The sequence below is a fragment of the Mus pahari genome, chromosome 2 (assembly GCF_900095145.1).
Source record: "Mus pahari chromosome 2, PAHARI_EIJ_v1.1, whole genome shotgun sequence".
NCBI lineage: Eukaryota > Metazoa > Chordata > Mammalia > Rodentia > Muridae > Mus > Mus pahari.
Genome location: NC_034591.1, coordinates 67,340,246 through 67,363,082, shown reverse-complemented (window position 1 = coordinate 67,363,082; position 22,837 = coordinate 67,340,246). Strand labels below are relative to the sequence as shown.

At 44.4% G+C, this 22,837-nt stretch overlaps 1 protein-coding gene and 1 pseudogene across 3 annotated transcripts; one reads left to right on the top strand and one right to left on the bottom strand.

Annotated features, from left to right (window-relative positions):
* Nucleotides 1–1,040: 1,040 nt before the first annotated feature.
* On the top strand, nucleotides 1,041–3,170 carry LOC110316803 (annotated as a pseudogene).
* A 5,543-nt stretch (nucleotides 3,171–8,713) lies between these two features.
* Gimap8 (GTPase, IMAP family member 8) lies at nucleotides 8,714–22,677 on the bottom strand. 3 transcript variants are annotated; one of them, XM_029534872.1, is made up of 6 exons: nucleotides 21,946–22,677; nucleotides 21,704–21,824; nucleotides 18,400–19,057; nucleotides 17,667–17,709; nucleotides 11,883–12,509; nucleotides 8,714–9,860 (listed from the first exon to the last, which is right to left on the bottom strand). In XM_029534872.1, exons 2-6 carry the CDS (start codon nucleotides 21,793–21,795, stop codon nucleotides 9,214–9,216), a joined length of 2,067 nt encoding a protein of 688 aa, XP_029390732.1. In that variant the 5' UTR covers nucleotides 21,796–21,824; nucleotides 21,946–22,677; the 3' UTR covers nucleotides 8,714–9,213. The 3 variants fall into 3 exon arrangements, with proteins under 3 accessions (XP_029390732.1, XP_021046522.1, XP_029390733.1); XM_021190863.2 differs by lacking the exon at nucleotides 21,946–22,677 and having other exon boundaries at nucleotides 21,704–21,939; XM_029534873.1 differs by lacking the exon at nucleotides 21,946–22,677 and having other exon boundaries at nucleotides 9,566–9,860; nucleotides 11,883–12,021; nucleotides 21,704–21,939.
* Nucleotides 22,678–22,837: the final 160 nt, after the last annotated feature.

Below are 22,837 nucleotides of genomic sequence, written 5' to 3'. Positions count from 1 at the left end.
TGTGGGGAACAAACCAAATGCCAATGCCGAGAGGCCGAGTCAGGAGAAGCAGAAGTCCTTAGACAACATAGGATGTACAGTGAAGCCCCACCCCCAAACTAATAAAACAAAAAAGTTATAGAAACCTGTTTATGAATCAAAATCTCTATGAAAAATCATTTTAACTGTCCATAGATAATTCCCAGACTTTCTGGCTTGGGGAAGCTTTGCACTAGACAGATTTGGAGTTGCCTTGGAGACCACACATTGTCAGATCTTACATATTTGACTAATAGTTCCAAGTTTTATCATTTATGAATTGAATTCTTCAAGCGAAGCTCCTGGCTTAGCTAGGAACATCCAAATGTGTCTGCATGCTGAAGGGATTGCAATGCTCCCCCTGCCAATATTCTTCCTCACAAATTGTCTCATGGACTTTCTGGATCCCCTGCAGAGCACTTTCATACTTGCCACTTGGACAGGACTCCAAGGTTCTGCTAGATTCTCTGTCTCCAAATCTTGTGGCTGTTTCTTCATTTCTGGTGTCAGTTATTGAAGTTTGGTAATTTCCTCATGCAAAATAGTTAACGACACAGGACGATAGGGCGAGTCCTACTGGAGGCTGTGGGGAGGGGGAGAGTGTGTCAGTGCAGAACGGAAATTCCCTAAGGCTGAATGGTAGCCAAACCTGTATGTTCTCAAAGACCCTCAGTCACAGACAGATTGTCGGTGTAGTCCCTGAATGCCGCTGCTTCTTCTTCATATTGTACCCACTGGAGGGATAATGGGAAGGAATTTACCACCTGGAACCGTCTGAGCCGAGACCAAGAGGTAGACTCGGAAATGATGGAGAAGCACATGTGTAAGGATGCGGATTGTAGCCCTGGGATCACAGGAGAGAAAACTGGAGAGATTCGGAGTCTGTTTTCAGCTGTAGTTAGCTGAGTGGAATTAGGGGGGAAATGAGCTGGGACAACAGACGAACGGGAAAGTGTGTCTCTCTGCTCAGGCACATATGACCAGGGAGTGCTCAGTGGTATTGATGAGTGTGACGATCAAGCATGATCAAGTCACGTATGAAGCCTTCCACTCTGGGAAAAAGGACAACAAAGGTGGAAAGGAGGTACTAGTCCCCCCAGAGCACACACCATATCCAGATGTGTCTAGACGAGCAGCTTTACTGGAAGACAGTGCTTAGTGGTCAGTCTCTTCTCCACTTCCCTAACTCTCTTCTTCCATGTTTCCCTAGGGTAGGTAGGCCCCAAGTCACTGGGTAAAGATTACAATTCTCAGGAGAGTTGGTCGGCTTCTCCTGGGGAAAGCTACTACGGTCTGTAACTTCTGCTGTGGCCTGGAACCCCAGGGAAGTTTCACATTTGAGCTAAAGATTGCATGGAGCGTACAGTCCAACATCCCTTTGGTCTTTTGTACTTGGAGCCCCTGAAAAGACACATCCAGGCATGCCCAGCACTCTCCCAGTGTGACTCCAACATGAGGTAGTGTGGTTGTTTCTTCTGGTGCTTTTACTAAAAACCTAGATGTCGCCCCAAAATGATTACCACAATTCAATATCAGACAAAATATGCCCTCTTTGTCTCTAAACACTTGTCTGTCTCCTCCAAAGCACACACCTAGATAGATGTTCAATTCCTGCAGACTGAAGCCTTGCTTTGTCACCAGGAAGTCCTGTGCCTTGGACTTTGCCTGATATTGTAGGTGAGTTTTGCCCAATTGCAGAAATGAGCACATGAAGGAGGACACCAAAATTGAGAGAAGCACAGGGTCAGGGAGAGGAAGATGGAAAGAGATGAGAAGGCGCCTGTGGTAAGAGCCCTTCTCTGCAAAGCATCCTGGCTGGTGTTGAACTTGGGGGCCCCTGGAATGAAACAGCCAGACCTCGGTCCTGCATTTGGCTGTGCCTCTAATCCTGTCCTCCTGGGAGCTCAGAGCTTTGACCAGCCTGACACTGGTTCCCACAGCATGAAAGCAGGATCCTGAACCTACTCTGGTTTCCACAAAAAAGACACAGGATGGGAAATCCAGTCCTAGAGTGAGCTTCACTCACCAGGTCCCCAGTGTTAGGGGGATGGGGGATTAACTGGGTATCAGTGTTTGGAGTCAGGGGGATGACTGGGTGGGTAAAGGCTGCCAAACCTGATGAGCTGACATGATGACTACTGAGCCCGCATGATGGAGGGAGGGAACCGACTCCTGAAAGTTGACCTTTAGCCTCCATGGGACATGGCTGTATGCCCCCTAAGTAAATAAAATGTAATAGAATATTAACCATGAGGAGGGAACTGGCTTAAGACAGGCAAGGTGAAAGATGGAAGAAGGTGAATGAACTTTCTTCTCTAACTCTCTTCAACAACCCTGAGAAAGCCTGGTCTTGAGATGTGTCCTAAACTGAGCACTTCCTGTGGTTATGCATGGAGCACATGGTGGGCTGCAGTCAACTCTTGTCTCAATCAATCCCCGTGCTCTACGCCCAGCATCCTGTGGGGACGTTAGGGGTCAAAGCAGTATCAGGTCAGCCCGTGTGTGCAGTGCCAGAGACCCTGGTAAACCCAGGGGGTTATAAAGAACACTTTGTTTATAAAAAGAAAGTCTGAAGGAGCACCTTCAGGTGCACAGAGAATCCAGATGCAGAAAGGAGAGATGGGGGAAGAGCCTGAGCTCAGAGAGCCCCAAGTGAATAGGAGCACCAGGCTTCCCAGGGGAGCAGGCAGTGTGGGTCCTTCCATTTGTACTGAAGGATTGAATCCAAGGTGAATCTCAAAGAAAAGCCTGTGTCTCTGACACAGTGCTGCCATATCTGGTCCTCAGACTCAGAGGAGATCTCTTGAGCCCCGAAGCAGCCTCAGCCTAGGTTCATCCTGGTTGGCAGGACCTGGACAGGCAAGTTGCCACTGGCAATAGCATCCTGGGCCAGAAGTGCTTCCTCTCCAGGCAGAAAGCTGTGCCTGTCACCAGAACCTGCACCAGAACCTAGAAGGTGGGTCAGCTGGCATGTGAAGGTGGTGGGCACATCAACATCCATAGCTCTGAGGCCTCCCTGCCCACTGCTTCATGCTATCGGTGCCCAGGCTGCACATGTTGTTGCTGGTCACCCAGCTGTGTCGCTTTACCATGTAGGAGCTCCAAGCACTGGCCTTAGTGAAGAGATGTTGGGGGAGCAGGCAATGGCGTAATGGTGTTCATGTGCAAGGAGGGAATTGCCTGGATGGCGAATCCCGCTGTATTACGTGCGCTGCAGGGACAACAGTGCACTGAGGGAGCTGGTAGCAGAGGATGATGCACTCTGGCTTGCCTGTGCACTCTGGAAAACCCTGGGTTGGGGTGGGAAACTTACTACTCCAATGAGGTGTATGAGCTGGTGCAGAACCAACTCACCACATTGGCAGAGATGGTAGAGATGCATGCTGAGACCCCTGGCACCAGGCTGCTAGCCCAAGCTTTGGGGTGGCAGAAAACCCCTAGGACCTCTCTGAAATTAGGTGTGGCTATCCAGCTAGGGTCCTCCCTGCTGTTCTAGTCCCTGCTCTACTGGAATTTACCCAGATCTTTGCCAAGATCAGTTCAACCTGACACATTGCAAAACTACTTTGACCCATCTGCTGATGATCACCAAGTGTCTATTTTGCATCTCAGGACTTCCTTCCTCACCTCACTAGAACCAATCATCTGGAACTCTGGGCCACACCCACCCGCCTCGCAGGGTTTCCGGTTAATCAATCTGCCCTCTGCTCTTTTCTCTTCGCTACTGACCTCAGACTGCCTATCCCTGTCAGGAAGTTTGCATCTCCTCTCCAGAAGAGAGAGGAGGAGGAGGCTTTGTTCTCCCATCCTCTCTTACCCCCCCTTCCACTACCTAAGACGGTTTGGGGTGTGACACTTCTGCCCAGACTTGATTCTGTTCAACTTAGCCCTTTCATCTGTGGGAAACGCAAGCCACCAACACCACCTGTAAAAACAATGAAGTTGAAAGATAATCAACAGGAACTGTGTGTGGCTGAAAGATAATCAACAGGAACTGTGTGTGGCTGAGGGGAGAACTGTGGTTTGCTAATAGCTAGATTTTTACATCCTTCATTTATTGGGTAGATGCCATGACTATTGTCAGAAATGGTAGAGAGACATGCATGAATGGAGGCCACCAGAGTGTCTTATAAACATCCTCCTGCCTCTTGTGAGATATGAAACTGGAGTGAGGCACGTTAATGCCTTGGTCTTAAGGGGAGACAGCAGTGAGGCAGTGGGAGAAACTAGGCTCATGGTGTCAGAACAAACGTGGTGATGGAAGGAAAAGCAGGCTTCTTTCCTGAAATGGTGACAATTGTATTTAAAGTAGTAAAAGAGGACTCACAATCAAATGGCCTTGAGATTCTCCTAGATGGATGTTTTCCAACTTGTGGGTCGTGACGATTGGGAAACATTTCCAATGGTTAGGAACCCTCTAACAATGCATTCATATTTGTTGCTTCTTCACAACTGTTAAATTGCTTCTGAGCTGTGTCTCAGTTCCTAAGACCACTGGAAATAATATGTTTTGGGCTGGCTCGTGACCCACAGGTTGCAAACCATGCTGTTCTAGATCCTTGTTGCTTGTAGATTCACAGGTCGTGCCAACACTGGACCTCCTCCTCCCTTTTAAGGATTTAGCCAATTTTCAAAGACTGTTTAAGCTATAAAGGTCAGAGTCTTCAGGATTTCTTTCTCAGGGCAGGAAGAGAAAGACATTAAACCAAAGGGAATTCTGTGAGGAAGGAGACAGGGATCCCAGCATAAAGAATAAGCACATGCTTAGTATATCAGTACAACAGACACTGACACACACACCATCAACTCCTCCCACTCTTTGTTCAGGAAAAATCTGTACTGTATGGATGCTCTGCAGCATAGAACATGAATCCATTTCATCTGGTATTTCAGCATCAGCACTTCAGACATTGAAGATCAGGTGGGCTTCTGCTATAGAGGACCATTCAGTGCACTGCCCAATGCCCTCTATGAGCTGACTCTATTCCTGAAGTCTACCCTCAACAAGTCAGGAGTATCACAATAGAAATGTCTCCAGGAAAGGCATAATGTTCCCTGCAGGGCAAGCCGCACCCCCATCCCCACTCCCATTTGAAAACACACTGCATTCCAGTGGTGACATCATATTGAAGAGTTAGGATAGTACAATAGATGGTCAGCATTCTGATGCTTGAAAGAGTGTAAGCAACTCAGACTGCCAGCTCCAAAGGGATCCCTTAGTAAGGATGGGAGCTACCTACTAAGATGCAGGAGACACTAAAACAATGACCTCTGTGTGTCACTGTGTCCCCAGCAGGAAAAACACCTTGAGAACCAAGAAGCATCAAAAGAGTCACATCCACTCTCATCGTCAGTTATCACTGTAATATGTGCTTCTGGTCCCCAATCTCTGTTGGCTACATTTTTTAGCTGTAACAAAATTGTCTGTGATGATTAATATTGCGGTCGGCTTGACAGAATCTAGAATCACTTAGAGACAAACCTCTCGGTATAATTGTGAGGGAATTTCTAAACTGGGTTGAGGTAAGAAAAACCCACCCTAACTGTGGGCCACAACATTTCATGGGATGGCGACTCAGACTGAACAAAAAGGAGAAAGTGATCTGAGTACCACAGTTCATCATTCTTTGCTTCCTAATAGTGGTTGAGATGTGACCAATTGCCTCCTATTGCTGCCATTACAATGCCTGTTCTGAAAATAGCAGAATTTATGTTCAAACTATGAGCCAGAATAAGTTCTTTCTTCCCTCCCTTCTCTCTTCCTTCCTTAATCTATTGCTATCATGTGTTCAATCGCAGCAAAGGGAAGAACTAATACAGTCCCACTGAATGGTGAGCTATGACTGCCTCCCAGACACTGTGGGTTCCTTGTGTTCACAAACAAGCAGGCATGAAGAGAAACCCCACCTTGAGCACAAACTCCCCAGCCAGCCCCACAACACCCAGAAACAGCTCCACTCCCAGGCGCTCCAGCATGCCCAGGATCAGAGGTGAGGAGGTGAGGAGGACACAACATCTGTCCCCGACACCGGAAGTAACGGGGACCGGCTGGACCCAGGCACACAGGAACTTTGCCAGACCAGTGGCACGGGTTCCTTCTGGTCTGTCTGGGCCAGTGCCCTGAGCAGACCTTGGGTGCAAACTCCTCAGCCAGTCCCACAACACCCAGATGCAGCTCCACTCCCAGGCACTCCAACATGCCCAGGATCAGAGGATCCCAGGATCCCAGGAGCTTGATCATACCAGGATCTCAAGGTCTCAAAGGCAGCTTGACTCCCAGGAGCTCAGACACACCCAGGATCTCAGGATCGCAGGATCCCAGAATTACAGGATCACAGAGACAGCTTGACTCAGAGGAGTTCTGACACAACCAGGATCACAGGAAGGACAGGCTCCAGTCAGACATAGCCAGAGCAGATAGCAGTAGAGATAACCAGATGTCGGGTGGCAAATGTAAGAACATAAGCAACAGAAACCAAGGTTACTTGGCATCATCAGAACCCAATTCTCCCACCATAGAAAATCCTGGATACCCCAACACACTGGAAAAAGCAAGATTCGGATCTAAAATCACTTCTTATGAATATAGAGGACATTAAGAAGGACATAAATATCTCCCTTAAAGAAATACAGGAGAAACCTGGTAAACAGCTAGAAGCCCTTAAAGAGGATACACAAAATATCCCTTAATGAGTTACAGGAAAACACAATCAAACAGGAAAAGGAAAAGTACAAAACCAATCAGGATCTAAAAACATAACTAGAAACAATAAAGAAATCCCAAAGGGAGGCAACCCTGGAGTTAGAAAACCTAGGAAAGAGATCAGGAGTCATAGATGCAAGCATCACCAACAGAATACAGGAAACAGAAGAGAGAATCTCAGGTGCAGAAGATACCATAAAAAAAATTGACACAACAGTGAAAGAAAACATAAAAAGCAAGAAACTCCTAACCCCAAACATCCAGGAAATCCAGGACACAATGAGAAGACAAAACCTAAGGATAATAGGTATAGAAGAGAATGAAGATTCCCAACTTAAAGGGCCAGTAAATATCTTTAACAAAATTATAGATGAAACTTCCCCAACCTAAAGAAAGAAATGCCCATGAACATACAAGAAGCCTACAGAACTCCAAATAGACTGGACCAGAAAAGAAATTCCTCCCATCACATAATAATCAAAACACCAAACGCACTAAACAAAGAAATAGTTTTAAAGCAGTAAGGGGAAAAGGTCAAGTAACATATAAAGGCAGACCTATCAGACTTACACCAGACATCTCACCAGAGACTATGAAAGCTAGAAGATCCTGGGCAGATGTCATACAGACCCCAAGAGAACACAAATGCCAGCCCAGGCTACTATACCCAGCAAAACTCTCAATCACCATAGATGGAGAAAACAAGATATTCCATGACAAAACCAAATTTACACAATATCTTTCCACAAATCCAGCCCTACAAAGGATATTAGATGGAAAACACCAACACAAGGAGTGAAATTACACCCTAGAAGAAGCAAGAAAGTAATCTTTCAACAAACCCACACAAACATAATTCCACCTCTAACAAGAAAATTAACAGGAATTAACAATCACTTTTCCTTAATATTTCTTAATATGAAAATTAATATTACCAACATATCCTAGTCATTTGAAATTCAAAAATAAGAGGAATTAGGAATTTGTCAGCTGTCTCTCTAATTTGGTAATGGGAGAAACAGGTCCAATACTGTACAATTCATATACACTTTCTGCTTGTTTATACATGACAGGGTCTTGCTGTGTGCCACATAATGATCTTGAAATCATTCTTTTCCTATCTCAGCCTCTCTATTAGTAGGATTGTTTATTTGATGTTTTTACACTATACTATGGTTTTCAGAACAGCTTACATATTTCAAAATTATTTATACAGTCAAAAGAAATGTAGACAATTAATTTGGGAAATGACTTGTAAGATAACAGCAAAGAGTGAGACTGAAGGCTTTGCTTGATATTTGTAATTATTGTATCAATTTTAAAGAAGGGACTTTATAAGTTACTCTTATTCTGAGATGAATGGTTTTCAAAATCATCACAGCCAATCTACCCTCACTAACATGTGTCACCCATCAATCAGAGCCATTGTTTATTGAAACAGTTGATGAATGACTTGGATAGACCATTTTAATACACACACCATTTCTTAAGTGAATGTAACCTGTTCCCTGTGGGCTGAGAATGATGACAATCACTCAAGTCAAATAGCTTTGACCATAGCAGGAAATTTGTATCCAAAACTCATGCTTACAATTCATTCCTTGGTGCAGCAGAACTGTCAACTCTTAGCTCATCTACTATGGAGGTAAAATCCTTTGGTGACATGAGGGACATTCAAGAACAGCCTTATTACAATGAACTCCAATGTCCAAAAACTGTTCTTATTTTGAGTTTGTACTACAGTAAGAGCCAAGATTTTAATCTCTACAAAAAAGCAAAACGAACAAGCAAACAGACTTTATCTATTTATGTTCATTAAAAAAACAACTAGTGATATATTATTTTAAAATATCATACAGTTAATATATTCAGAGTTATTTAAAATTTATATTGAGGAAAACATGTATTTTCAGTATTGATGTAAACAAACATCTACATAAGACTGTTGAATTGATTGTTGTTTTATATCAAACAACTTTTACAATACTCATTTTTGTTACAATATTTTANAAATTTTAAAGAATATGATGAAAGATGAAATATATTGCAGGTTTTGAAGTGGGGAGGGCTCTCAGGAGAAGTTGGGGTAAAAAAAGGAAGGAAGAATGTGATGTAAGTCTATTACGTTTAACATAACTTGAGTTTATGTGTAACTCAAATTATGTTTTTAAGTGTTAACAAATTCAGATATATTGAAATTATGTATCTTTTTTCATCATAATGCAATAAAACTTAAATCAAAGGAAAAGAAAAACATTTTCTCTTCCATATCCTCTTTGTCTTCTAATTCCCTTCTGCCTGGCCTAACTTGACAATTTATTTACCCAAATATCTACATCCATCATGAGATGCATTTATCCCTCAGCCTTCAAAGTCATGAACCTTCTTTGAGAGGATCCACCCCACTAGTCCTTCCCCCTCCTCATCTACCCCCTCTTCTGGCTGATGGCATCCCTAACCTATCCCCAGGCCTTAAAGCTACTCACTTGAGCTCATTTAAATGCCATAGTAATTTGGCCTAATGTTGATTTTAATTGATCCATCCATGAATTTGAATGCTCATCATAGTTCTTTTTGAGACCATTAGCTATTTTCAACAGACCTTTCACCTGGGTCTCCTGGTCTTCACCAGTTTCTTTGTTATTAAAAGCACAAACTCGCCCATTGCACTTCTTAAGTATTCTTTTAAGGGCTTTGTTCTTTGTGTTGTTAGTATAATCATGAAGGTTCCCATCCCCTAGGTCTTCCTTCCGTGTAAACAGCACAATCATATATTTCATAATGTTTTCCTCAAAACTGGCCTCCAGTTGCTCCACCACGGCCTCATCTTCCTGGGTGAACCGTCCCAACTGGAGTACCAGGACAAAAATCTTCATGCCTTCTTCACAGAGACTCAAGCAGTGATTGATCTCCTCCTTCAACCTGAAAGGATCCTTTTCAGTGCCAGGAGTCTGGATGAATGATGGAGTGTCCACAACCACAACATCCTGCCAGTCCAGTGTCCTCTTGCCACTCTGGCTGCTTCTGGTGACCGGCTGAGCTCTGAGCTGGGAGAAGAAGGCAGGTTTCCCCAGGATAGTGTTCCCAGTTGCACTCTTTCCAGAGCCACTCCTTCCCAAGAGGATGATGTTTAAAAGTTCTGTTGCAGAGAAAGTTGGGAAGGACTCATGACTGTGGGACGATGCAGGTTCACCATTTCAAGTTATTCAGAGCACTAGTTTCCTCTTTAAGCTCACCATACATCACTGAGCAGGTCTATCCCACACAGGAGACTGGCTTCCCAGCTCATGTGGTCTAGGAACTCAACAGAGGGACTTAGACAATCTCTGCCCAGTGCTCATCTATAAACATAGCATATCTCCTCTCTCTGAATCTACTCTGCTCCCTTCTCCAGGACATCGTCTTAATCCCTGGTACCTAAGAGAAATGATAGCCTCTTATCTTTGCTGACTCCATACATTTCATTTCTATCTTCTGTTCCTTCTGTGACTAAGTCTCCCTATGCCAATTCCTGATAACCATAATGTCTTTGCAAAAGGTCTTTGAAGTATTTGAAAATCAAGTCTATACAGTTGGATTTTCAGGAAAAAGCAATCACATATTCTATCAATAGATTACCAGTTGTGTTGGTTATCTCATGTTAAGATTCATTTAAAGTATGAAGCCTTACTGTGTCTTCTACTAATGAGCTGAAGGAACTTCCTGGTTAAAATAAATGCCCAATAACACTGTTCTTTGTGATTTTGGTGACGGAGGAAAAGCTTCCCTATAAATGGTATTTGCAGATGCAGAGAAATTTGATTACATTTACTCTTTTTGTGGTCCTAATGCTTTTTCACTTGATCATGTTTCTTCCCAGTGGTCCTCCATCAAGAATTCCTTGTCAAGTTGCTATTGTCTACCTTAAACCAAAGAGGGTGCAAATCCTATCTTGCTCTTCCTTCCAGGAACAACTAATGAGCTACTAGCACTGAACCCAGCCTAAGAGTTCTGCCTAAAGGTTTAAAGCAGACCAATGATCTGAACCAACGTATGCATGTGTGTGCGCACACACACACACACACACACACACACACATACACACACACAGCACACACATGCTCCCAAACTCACATCATGTATTCCAACCCTCATTTCTGTACTTATAGAAAAGATTATGTTGCCAACCCTCTCTGAAATCTGATCCAACCTTCCTGCAATTTGAAGCCCTATTCCACCAAGAGGCATGCTCAGTCATTCCTATTTCTTGAAGTTGCTAATGTATTCTATGGGTGTCCCCCTTTCTTCCCGGCCATCCAAACTTCCTATTTCCTAGAACCTGTTTCCAACTGGGTTTCTGCGGATGCTTTCTCCTGGCCTTCCCACTTCCCTGCACTTCTTTAGGTGGCTCCCGGGAACCTGGCCCTCCTTGGGGAATGTGAAAGGGCCATGAACAGTGACACCCACTTGGAGTACTGATCTTTCTGCATAAGAACATCTGAGTCAGAAGAGAACAGATGAGTAGAAATGGGAAAGATCTTAGATGAGGTCAGTAGGGGGTACTGAGAAAATGAGCCGTCCTTTCTCCACATGAAAGAACGGGGATCACATCACCGAGCGCCACATACTGCCATCTACCATGAGCATGGAGGCTCTGTCCTTGTCGTGTCTTAGCTCCTAACTCTCCTGCTCTAGTTTCTTCTTCACTTTCTCAGTACACTTATGTAAGGGTGTTCATTCGCGTTTAAATGAACATGTATGTGCAGTGTACATATGTGTGTATGCGTGGAGATTCTGGAGAGCAACTTCAGCTGTCATTCCTCAGCCATAGTCTAAGCTGGTTTTTGAGACAGTCTCTCACTAGCCTGGAACTTGCTAAACAGGTAAGGATGGCTGACCAGAAAGTCTCAGACTATCACTGCCTCCCCAGCCCTGGGAATTCAGCATTCACCACCATGCCTGGCTTTTCTGACATGGGTTCTGGGGATCAAACTCAGATCTTATGCTTGTAAGGCGCATGAGCCATCATCTAAACCCTACTTACATGTTCATTTAAACATGCATGAACACCCAGCCTGGACCTTTTCTTACCCTCTTCATATCCTTCAGGAAGCAACAGCTCCAGGTCATGCTTGATATCACAAGCACTGGATACAAAACCATCCCCTGAGCTCAGCCATACCTTTCTCTCTGATGACGCAAGGCTTGTTGCTGTGGCACTGCACCATCCTCTCGATTTGGCTCAGTAGCTTGCCCACCTGGCTCTGCTCCTCCTCCACAGATGCCCGGTAGTTGAAGATTGTGTATCTTTCTCCAAATTTCTGGGTGAGATTAGAGAGAGCATCGTTTTCCTTTATAACTGTATCGAGAGCCTGATCCTCAAAATCTTCTCTCCTGGTAAAGAGAACAATTGTGAACTTGGCAAATTTTTCTCCAAAAATACGTTTGATGATGCTGAACACATCGTCGTCACTCTTTAAAGAAGAACCCAGTGGTGTCACCAGCAGAAAGGCATGGGGACCTGGAAAGGTGTGATTCTTGACACCAGACTCATTAAGCTTCCACGATGAGATCTCTGGAGAATCGATAATCAGAACTCTCTTCCCTTGCCAGACCCTGCTGTGGGATGCAAAGGCCTCGGTGACCCGCTGCTTCTCACTGAACTGCGTCTTAAAGAACCGCTTCCCCAGAATACTGTTTCCTGCTGCACTTTTCCCAACACCACGCTTCCCCATCAGAAGGACCCTCAGCTCTGGCATTTCTGGATCACAATCAGGTCCTGCGATCTGAGGCTGCCTCTTCTTTGAACCTATGAGACAAGAGAGAAAAAAAAAATAGATCCAGGATCTCCTCCTGCACTTGGATATAGTTGTGACCAGTTCTAAAAGGCCTCGTCCCTCTGATGGAGCAGGACTCTAATCTCAGGCAGAACCCAGCCATCCAGGTGGGAACCATGCAAAGCAGGAATGAACTACGAGGAACACAGGAAGCCCAGGATTTTCCAGAATGGCTATGCTAAATTGAACTCCCGATGGCCCTCATCCTTCAAAGGTATTAGAACATGAGGTCATTGGCTAAGGCAGCGGCTGTGACAATCTGATTATAAAGTGCCCCTTAGTCGTATACTCACACAATAAAATACCCAGTTGTTGGTTTGGGTTTTTATTAACGTGTATGAAATTCAAAACCATGCTGAATGTAAGAAATCAGACATAAAACCTACATTCTATATGATTTCATTATCTGAAGTTCAGAACAGGAAACACTAATCTATATTCATAGGAGTCTAGGGAGTGGTTGTCTATCAGAAAAGGCTGTAAGAACTGTTGTTCTTCACAGAAGAGAGAGAACATTATGTATTAGCTTTCTGGTAACACAAAAAATGCTTGACCATTCGTGTTTATTGTTGCATTATTTATAATAGAATAACTAACTTAGACATCCATCAACAGATAAATGAAGAAAATGTGATATGGGATCTAGGGAGATAGCTCTGTTTCTAAAGGACTTGACTTATAAGCATGAGGATTCTAGTTCATTGCCGAGAACCCACAAAAAAATAAATAAATAAAAATCTAAGTATAGTAGTACACAATTGTAATCTCAGCACTGTGGAGGAAAATAACAGATAGATACCTAGGGCACTTTGGTCAGATAATCTCATCTACAGGTGATTTACAGGCCAGGAATAGATCCTGTCTCAATAAAAAATTACATGGTGCCTAAGGTTGTCCTCTGCACATTTACACACATACACAAAACATGTTCACATGTACATACACACACACGGATGCAGACATATAAAAATGAGAACACCCACCCACAAATGTGATATATAAACATATGTATGTGTATATAACAATTGTAATATATACAAGTATATGTATATATATGTATATTGTGTATATATATACATATGTGTGTATTTACATACATATATACATACATACATATATATGTATGTGTATATCTGTATGCACATACATAGATGTAGATATACATGAATATAGTTACATGTATGTGTAATATTTTACACATGTAATATTACATATGTGTTGCATGTATCTGTAGTATTACATGTGTAAAATATTACAGATACATGCAATCTATGTATATATATATATATATATATATATATATATATATATACATATATATACATATTAAAGTCTAATTTGGCTGTAAAGAAGAATAAAATTATGTCTGGATAGAACTGAAATAAAAAAAAAAGTTCTTCCTATGTCCTTTTGGGCATCTTGTTCCCTCTGACTCTCACAGTGCACCTCTGCCCCACCTACTCTACTCCTGCCATGCACCCAACAGACTGTACCATACTATGGAGATCTCTGCTGATCTGTGATCACTGCTAATCTCCCAAGAAATGAGAAAAGCTCAGATATGCATCAACTAATGACTGGAAAATGAAAATGTGGCATACATACACAACATGGGCATGGTGTTCTGGTCAAAGCAGGGAGCAGGAAAGGGGAATGAGGGCAGGTTCCCCTGTGGAGGCAGGAGTGGTAGAACATAGGTAGAAGGGAAGCAGATAAGAGTAGAGAGGTTCAAGGAGGGAAGGGATGTGTATATTGAGGAGATGAGGGAATGCAAAGAGGATTAGCCAAAGCAAAAGGGCTATGGGAAACCTTACAGAAACCTACTGTCTTACAAACTCTTCCCAAGAAAAGACAAAGGGAAAACATATTATTTTCTACTTGTTATTTCTTTCGAAGGAGGACTCCTTCAGTACAGGAGAGCCCATGTAGCGCAGTGGATAGTAGCAGGTACTTGGAAAGAAGGCAATGACCTAGAGATCTCATCTTTCTCAGAGGATCATCAGTGTCACATGATAGATGCCAGGACATCCAGGCCATGACCATATGCAGCATGTCTGATGCAAACCTAGATGAGACTCCCAAAATATCCTCTACTGCAAGGCCAGCAGTGACCTCTCTCTCTAAACTTACATCCTGAGGCCAAAAAAAATCATAAATTTCCTGGCCTTAGAATTACGCCCACTGCTTACTAGCATCCAACCGGAAATGAGCCTGATTTCCTCAGAGCCACCTAATGTATGCCAAGTCCCACTGAACACCCTCGCCTGCCACCCTGACCTGCGGTGCAATCACTGCCTTAGGTCAAATGCATGTTCCTGAGAGGTTTTACTAAAGGGCATTGGCTGAATTTTGAATCCCAAGGCCTGTAAAAATCAATACAATAATACAACACCTTCATTCCGTAATTCTTTTTTTGTAATTATATTTTTATTTTTCCCTGACTCCAATTTTTTTGCTCTATTATTTTTTATTAGATATTCTCTTTATTTACATTTCAAATGTTATCCCCTTTCCTAGTTTTCCCTCCAAAAATCCCCTATCCTCTCCCCACTCCCTTTGCTCCCCAATCCATCCACTACCATTTCTGGTCCTGGCATTCCCCGATACTGGGGCATAGAGTTTTCACAGGACCAAAGCTATCTCCTCCCATTGATGACCAACTAGATCATCTTCTGCTGCATATACAGCTAGAGTCACAAGTTCCACCATGTGTTTTCTTTGATTGGTGGTATAGTTCCAAGGAGCTCTAGGGGTACTGGTTAGTTCATATTGATGTTCCTTCTATGGGGCTTCAGTCCCCTTCAGCTCCCTGGGTATATTCTCTAGCTCCTTCATTGGGGACCTTGTGCTCTGTCCAATGGATGACTGTGAGCATTCACTTCTGTATTTGTCAGGCACTGGCAGAACCTCACAGGAGACAGCTACATCAGGCTCCTGTCAGCAGGCTCTTGTTGACATTTGTCTAGTGCCTGGATTTGGTGGTTGCTTATGGGATGAATCCCCAAGTGGGGCAGTCTCTCGATGGTCGTTCCTTTGGGCTCTGCTCCAAACTTTGTCTCTGTAACTCCTTCCATGGGTATTTTGTTCCCCCTTCTAAAAGAGGTTCTGAGCTACTGGGCTAATATCCACTTATCAGTGAGTGCATTTCATGTGTGTTCTTTTGTGATTGGGTTACCTCACTCAAGGTGATATTCTCCAGATCCATCCATTTGTCTAAGATTTTCATAAATTCATTGAACTGAATTGTACAATTGTACATTGGCTGAATTTTGAATCCCAAAGCCTGTAAAACTCAGTACATTGATAAAATACCTTCACTCCCCGTAATTCTTATAAAAAAAATAATGCCTTCCCTGGCTACTAATGTACAAACTAATGTACAAAGTGTACATATAATATACATATGTACTGGATAGTTTTGTGTCAACTTGACACAGCTGGAGTTATCACAGAGAAAGGAGCTTCAGTTGGGGAAATGCCTCCATGAGATCCAGCTGTAAGGCATTTTCTCAACTAGTGATCAAGGGGGGAGGTTCCCTTGTGGGTGGTGCCATCTCTGGGCTGGTAGTCTTGGGTTCTATAAGAGAGTGGACTGAGCAAGCCAGGGGAGGCAAGCCAGTAAAGAACATCCCTCCATGGCCTTTGCATCAGTTCCTGCTTTCTGACCTGCTTGAGTTCCAGTCCTGCATCCTTTGGTGATTAACAGCAGTATGAAAATGTAAGCTGAATAAACCCTTTCCTCCCCAACTTGCTTTTTGGTCATGATGTTTGTGCAGGAATAGAAACCCTGACTAAGACAACATATCATGTTAAATACTTTGGGGACTGAAGTACATGTATGTTATTTCCTAGCACATGATGTCAGTTACTACTACTAAATGTCATAAGTTACTTTTTATTATCTTGGTGTGCTTTAAGAGGAAAGGACCTTGTCTGAATGATTCACTGTGAGAGTTTCTTACACAGGGCTGACCCAGAAATAAGCTAAAATGTATCTGTGACTTCATAGGCTGGTATGTCCTCACTACAGACATTCTAGTTGCTATTGCATAGTGACCCATGTTGCTACAAAGGACACACAACTAACGGAAGTCAGTACAAAGATGCTATGAGCTCATGCCATCCGTGAGAAGTGTTTCCTTGTCCTGAAGTAGAAATGTCTGGTTTCTTTGGAGACTCAGTTGTGTCATATGATGTTTTTCTAGAAACTATCTCATGAGAGGATGTTTTTCCTGAAGCATACATGTGAGAGGATGTTTTGCTAAGAACAGACACCTGATGTTTTTCTGGGGGCAACCTGGGGAAAGGGCATGTGATGTTATTCTAGAGGGGCTGCTTGAGAGAACACATGATGTTTGGAAAGGATATAAGTATATCCCAATGGACAGTGGGTGATGCTGGGTGGTATTGGCGTGCCTTACCATTCTCTACTGGCCATCATTGGGCTTTGCCGACACTGATCTTTGCTGATGATGCTGGGTGGTATTGGCAGGCCTTACCATTCTTTGCTGGGCTTTCATAGAGAGAAATGCACCAAAAAAACTTCTGGTGGTGTGGTGGTGGCCTCTTGCCACTTCCTCAGATTCTAGCCTATTGGCAGAGCCTTGCTGTTTCTTCTGGATTGATCTGCCTTTGCTGATTCGTGAATAGCGTTTGTGACATCTGCCATTGCTGATCTGTGTTGGTGTTTTGCTAGAGGACTGAACTGTTGATATACTGACAACAAAGACTGGACTCGCCACCAAATAACTATTTCTAAACAAGTTTACTTGCCCCGTATCCTAGTAACTTTTCTTTTCCACTACCTCTGGTGGGTGGTGGGCTAGAGGGGAAGTTGAATGCTTATTAAAGTAAGTTGGAAAAATGTATGCCAACATGGTCCCCATCAGGAATACTAGACTCATGTCCAGGAAGAAGAAACTTGAGTTAGGTGGAAAGCCATGGAAAGCAAGTCAGGCTCCATAGAACAACATGTCAGGAGTCCTCTGGGAACAGGTATGGATATCCACAGAGAATGAGTCTCCATGTATGTTCTGTTTCTTATTTGTTAGTTTTCCCACTTTTCTTTGGATGGGCAAAGGATTAGAAGAACGCAGACATGAGTCTAAATGTTTAGGTGACCAACTTACCACACAGAGTGTCTCCTTCATATGTCACTCCATTCCCACACTCCTAGAAAATAAAGGGGAGGATGACACACACATGCCTAAAGGAGGTCATCTTTTCACACAGTGACAGATGGAGACACAATTGGAGACAGACTATCCGCTGATGAGGAAACAGTCACAGTAAGGTCACCGTCCTCAGTTTCCTTCATGCACCTGTCCAATTTTCAACCTCACTGATGCTATTGGGCAGCTTCCCAGAGATGGAGGCATTTCCTGCACCCTATTATTCTTTTGCTGCCCCCCAGGATGGTGATGGAGGCTCTGACATGAACTTAAATTGAGACGACCTCACCAGGTATGGAAAATCAAAAACTTAATTAATGTGAAAACAGTACTTCTCGGTCTTGAAAATGGACTGTTCTAGAAAATTCCTAGGCTCCACGATATATCTGTTAATGCTCTTGCCAACCAGAAGAACCAACCTCTGCTTCCCTACCTGTTCTCACTCATTAAATCTTTAATGCATTTGATTCTCTCTCCCTCCCTTCCCCCTCCCTTCCTCCCTCTTTGTTATGTTTCAATATAAATATGCTATGTGTAATATAAAATTAATAATCTTTCATATCCAATTCATATCCTCCCAGTGACAAACTAGTCTTTGGGTTGCTTCAGGTTTTGTTCAAAAGATGCTGTGGTAATCATGCAAGATAGTCTATTGATTTAGGGCTACCTTCCCACCCCCCACCAGTCATACCTGGACTCCACTGCTTTCCATTTTCAAGGGCTCAAAACATGTCCCAGGACTTTCCATCATCAAAAGTTCAATTGCATCAAGAAGCTTGAACACCTGCAGTTCCCGCTGCTTCTTGTCTGCCTTGTTGTTGAAAGTACAACATCGTCGACTTCCAATGTTTTTAATCAACTCCTTCAGAGACTTCTCGCTCTCGATGTAGTTCCGCAGCGAGTCTTCACCCAGCTCATCTTCCCGAGTGAAGACCACAATCATGCGTCTGTAGGCTTTAGGGCCAAATTTACCCTGGATGCCCTCAATGGTCTCCCTGTCCTCCTCTGTATAGTGGCCAATGGGAGTGACCAGGAGCAGCACGCAGAGATCGTCAGCTAAGAGCCCTACGCACTGCTGCAGGTTCTGCGACCTAACTTCAGGACAGCTCAGTGAGGAGAAAAGATCTGGGGTATCGATGACAATGACCTGCCTCCCTCTTACTGACACACTCTCGCTCTGGCACCTGTTGGTTACCATGTGATTGCTGAATGTGGACTGGAACACGGCTTTGCCCAGAATGGTGTTTCCTGTGGCACTTTTGCCTGCGCCCTGTTTCCCTAGCAGGAGGAGCCGCAGTGTGGATGTTCCTTGGTTCTGCTTGAAGTTGCCCTCCTGATCCTGGCAGGCACTGTTAAGACAAGAGCATCACATGAGTGTTCCATCCATGGCAAGAGGAGAGGGAACAAGAGGAAAGTTGTCCTTGCTCCTGAGACTTTATTGGGAGGCAGCTCAGCAGTAAGGTCTTGCTTCACAAGTGTGAGGCTCCTGAGCTCCACAGTGGCAGGTGCTTGTAATCACAGAGCAGCAGAGACAGGCAGTCACCCTGGCATCAGTAGCCATAGTCTAGCTTACAGTAGGGATGGAACCAAGGGCTTCGAGCTTGTTAGGCAAGCTAAGCCTCATCGCCAGCCCATGTGGTCCTGATCACAAAGTTTGACATTTACTCTAGAGGGTTCAATGTACTCAGAACCTTTTAAGGAAGAACACAAAACCTCCATAAGCTCATCTCAGAAGTGGTCAATGCTAAACGTGTGCTTGCTTCATACAATTCCAAAAGCTGGGACAACATGTTAAGACATTAGAAGTTATTGGGATGAAATGAGTATAGTCTGTGTGTAATTCAAACTCAAACTTGAGGTCTAGGGGTAGAGATTTATGATTTTAATGCATCCCCCAAAGTTGGAAACTTCACCCAACATTCAGCAGTGTTGGGAGATGAGACCTAAGAGATGATAAGGGCATGAAGCCTCTGTCAGCCCAGCACTCACAAGTAGATCGATGCTGCCTGGTGGGAGTGTGTTACAGAGTGTGAGGAAAGTGAGTGTGTAGTGCTGAGAGGTGACCCAGGAGTTGAGAGCACTTGCTGCTCTTGCAGAGGGCCTGGGCTCAGTTCTCAGCACCCACATGGCTGTTCACAACTCTCTGCAACTCCAGTTATAGAGAACCTGAGTCCCTCTTTTGGCCTCTGTAGTAACTGCGTGCATGTGTTGCATATACATTTTTTAAGTAAATAAATCTTTTCAAGTGAGTCTGTACCCCTCCCGCTGCTTCTCATATACCCATGTCTCCCTTCTCCTTCTTATCATAGTACAACAATATGAAGGCCTCTGCCAGGTGTGGACTCCTTGACCTTGGACTTCCCAGCCTCAGTTATTTGATGACATGAGTATATAATGCACTAAGGCAATCCACTGGGCCTTCAAGTAGATGGACAACCAGAACTCCATCCTTCTGGAAATGTTAATTAGTGACTAGAAGTGGTTAGAAGGGTAATCTGGTTTCATGAAACAGTGTCCCCAATGCCCTCACCACAATCACACCACCTTCTCACTCCAGGCCAAAATCTGTGACCTCAGGGTGAGTCCCCTGCAACCAGTTGACAGAGCAAAGGTTGACCTGTTTTGTCAGATGGTTCTGTACATGTGGGCACCACCAGCAGAGGACAGCTACCTCACTGTGGCCAAGGCTTGGGCATCTCTTGAGGACATATTGGAAGGATTTTCTCCTCATGAACAGAACTTTAAGCAGTGCACCTTGTTCATGGCACTAAAAGAAGAAATGGTCAGATACACAACTATTACCAACCCATGGGCTCCAGACAACCATTTGGTTGGATGGTGTGGATCTGGAAACAACATGGCTAGGAAATCAGTGTTAAGTTGGTCTGGAAGAGGTGTCTGGAAGGACTGTGAGGAAGACAAGCAAGAGAACTTCTGAATGCTCATCAAAAGCTGACCTCAGCAAAGGAAGAGCTTGACCATCAAGTTGATAGGATGACCTGTTCTGTTGGTGGCAGTCCTCCTCTTCCCCAGTCACCTGATCATCAGCCAATAGGCTCAGCACAGCGGCCACAGTAACAAGGATAGAGACTACATGGATCTGGTAACATCAAAGTATACAGTGCCATCGCTCCATAGCCAAGATTCATGGGTCAGGAATTCATGGGTAAAAATCAAATGGGAATGACACTACTTGACCTCAGCAAAATCTTTGCTTCCAGTCCCCAAGATCTTACACTCTGTTAGCACAGAGGTCTTGGTTACAGAGAGCAAAACGTTTCCACCGAAAGACAATCATCACCCTATACTGGCAGTTAAGTGCCTCTCCATCTTCCCTGGATGTGGCCCAAGGGTACCATGAGTTCAACCATTGGAAGGAGCTTCTGCGATACAGGGATTCATCCCACATCAAGGTTCAAGTGGTCACAGAGAAAAGGGATCAGAGAGGCCTCCAGAGCCCAGCAGGAGAAAATACTTAGTCCTAGGCAGAGAGTCAGTCAGCATAAGAAAAGGAGTTAACAGGTGAGGGCCAGTTTGGATTAAACGTATGTAAACTCAAGACTTCCTTCAATACATGACTAACTGGATCTTTCTGTGAAAGGACTGGAAAATGTTCGAAGAGAGAATATAGGACATAGACACTGCCATCTGCTTCTCCAGAGGACCAACAGTCCCAGTGACAACCACTGACTTCCTTCTGGGAGTCCAACCCCTGAGACACTCCCTGTTGGATCTTGAACCGCCCCATCTGCCACACTTCTGTCCTCTTCTTCCCCATTAGGTGTGAAGCCCTTCCCCACAGACCTCCTGGCCGGCAGCTGTTCCACATTCTTTCTTAGGAAGAAAGTACATCCCTACTGGATCTGGTTGGAGCGGCATGATTCCGGCCAGGGGAAATCCTTTCTAGGGCTCTTGAAATCCAACCCAACACAGGGCAGACTGCCTTCCACGGTCTAAACTCATCACTCCCCAAAGGACACATGCCTGAAACATACCTCAGTCTTTCCTCCTGTCCTACTGATGCTTCACAGCTTCTGTGCTCTGCCTGGCTTCCTGCAGCTGGTCCTTGGTGGGATGAAGTTGCCATCTCTGCCTTCAGGTCAGTGGAAGCAAATGCTAAAGAGGGCCAAGAGCCACACAAGGAGAGTTACAGAGTTACCAAATCACCCCAGTCTCCCTGGCAGGAGGATTTCCAAATGTTTCTAAGGAGAAAGAGGTTTCTAGAAGCATGTCTTACATCAGTAGAGCCGGAGAAGGAGCTCAGAGTACACAGGATGAACACGAAAGGGGCTTAGGGAGGGGCCGGTGTGAACACAAAGGCATAGGTCTTCTGGAGATGCCCTGGGGTGCCACCATGTGGCTGTGGGAGCGCAGTCATCCACACTGCTGCATACAGAAGATGGTAACAGAAAGGCCAACTTGGGTCTTGTCCTAGTAAGCTTCAGCTATGAACATGACACAGATCTAGAGTCATCTGGGTAGAGAAAACCACAACTGAATGATTGCCCATAACAGACTGGCCATCGGCCATGCCTGAGAGGCATTTTCTTAACTGCTGGTTTATATTAGTTCCTCATGGTGGCCTGTGTCATCCCCCCGCAGGTGGCCTGAGCTGTGTAAGAAAGGCAGCTGAGCAAGCCAGAGGGGAAGGTAGCAGCACTCCTCCACGGTCTGGGCTGTAGCTCCTGTCTCCTCCACGGTCTCGGCTGTAGCTCCTGTCTCCTCCACGGTCTCGGCTGTAACTCCTGTCTCCTCCACGGTCTCGGCATTAGCTCCTGTCTCCTCCATGGTCTCGGCTTTAGCTCCTGTCTCCTCCATGGTCTCGGCCTTAGCTCCTGTCTCCAGGTCCCGCCTGGAGCTCCCGCCCTGGCTTCTCTCCTGCAGATCATTACTTGTAAACTGAAATCAACCTTTTCCTTCTCAAATTGCTTTTGGTCTTGATGTTTATCACAGCAACAGAAAAGCAAACTAGAACAGGTCTATTCTTTGCAAAGACCAAAATCAGAAGTTTTGGGTGAAGCCAGTTTGGGAGTAAATCCCAGCAGACTGCCCTCTTGGCTCATCTCCATATCTCACTCAGCCCGGACTGATCACACAATGTACATAAATTGCTTTCTCCCAGAATAAAG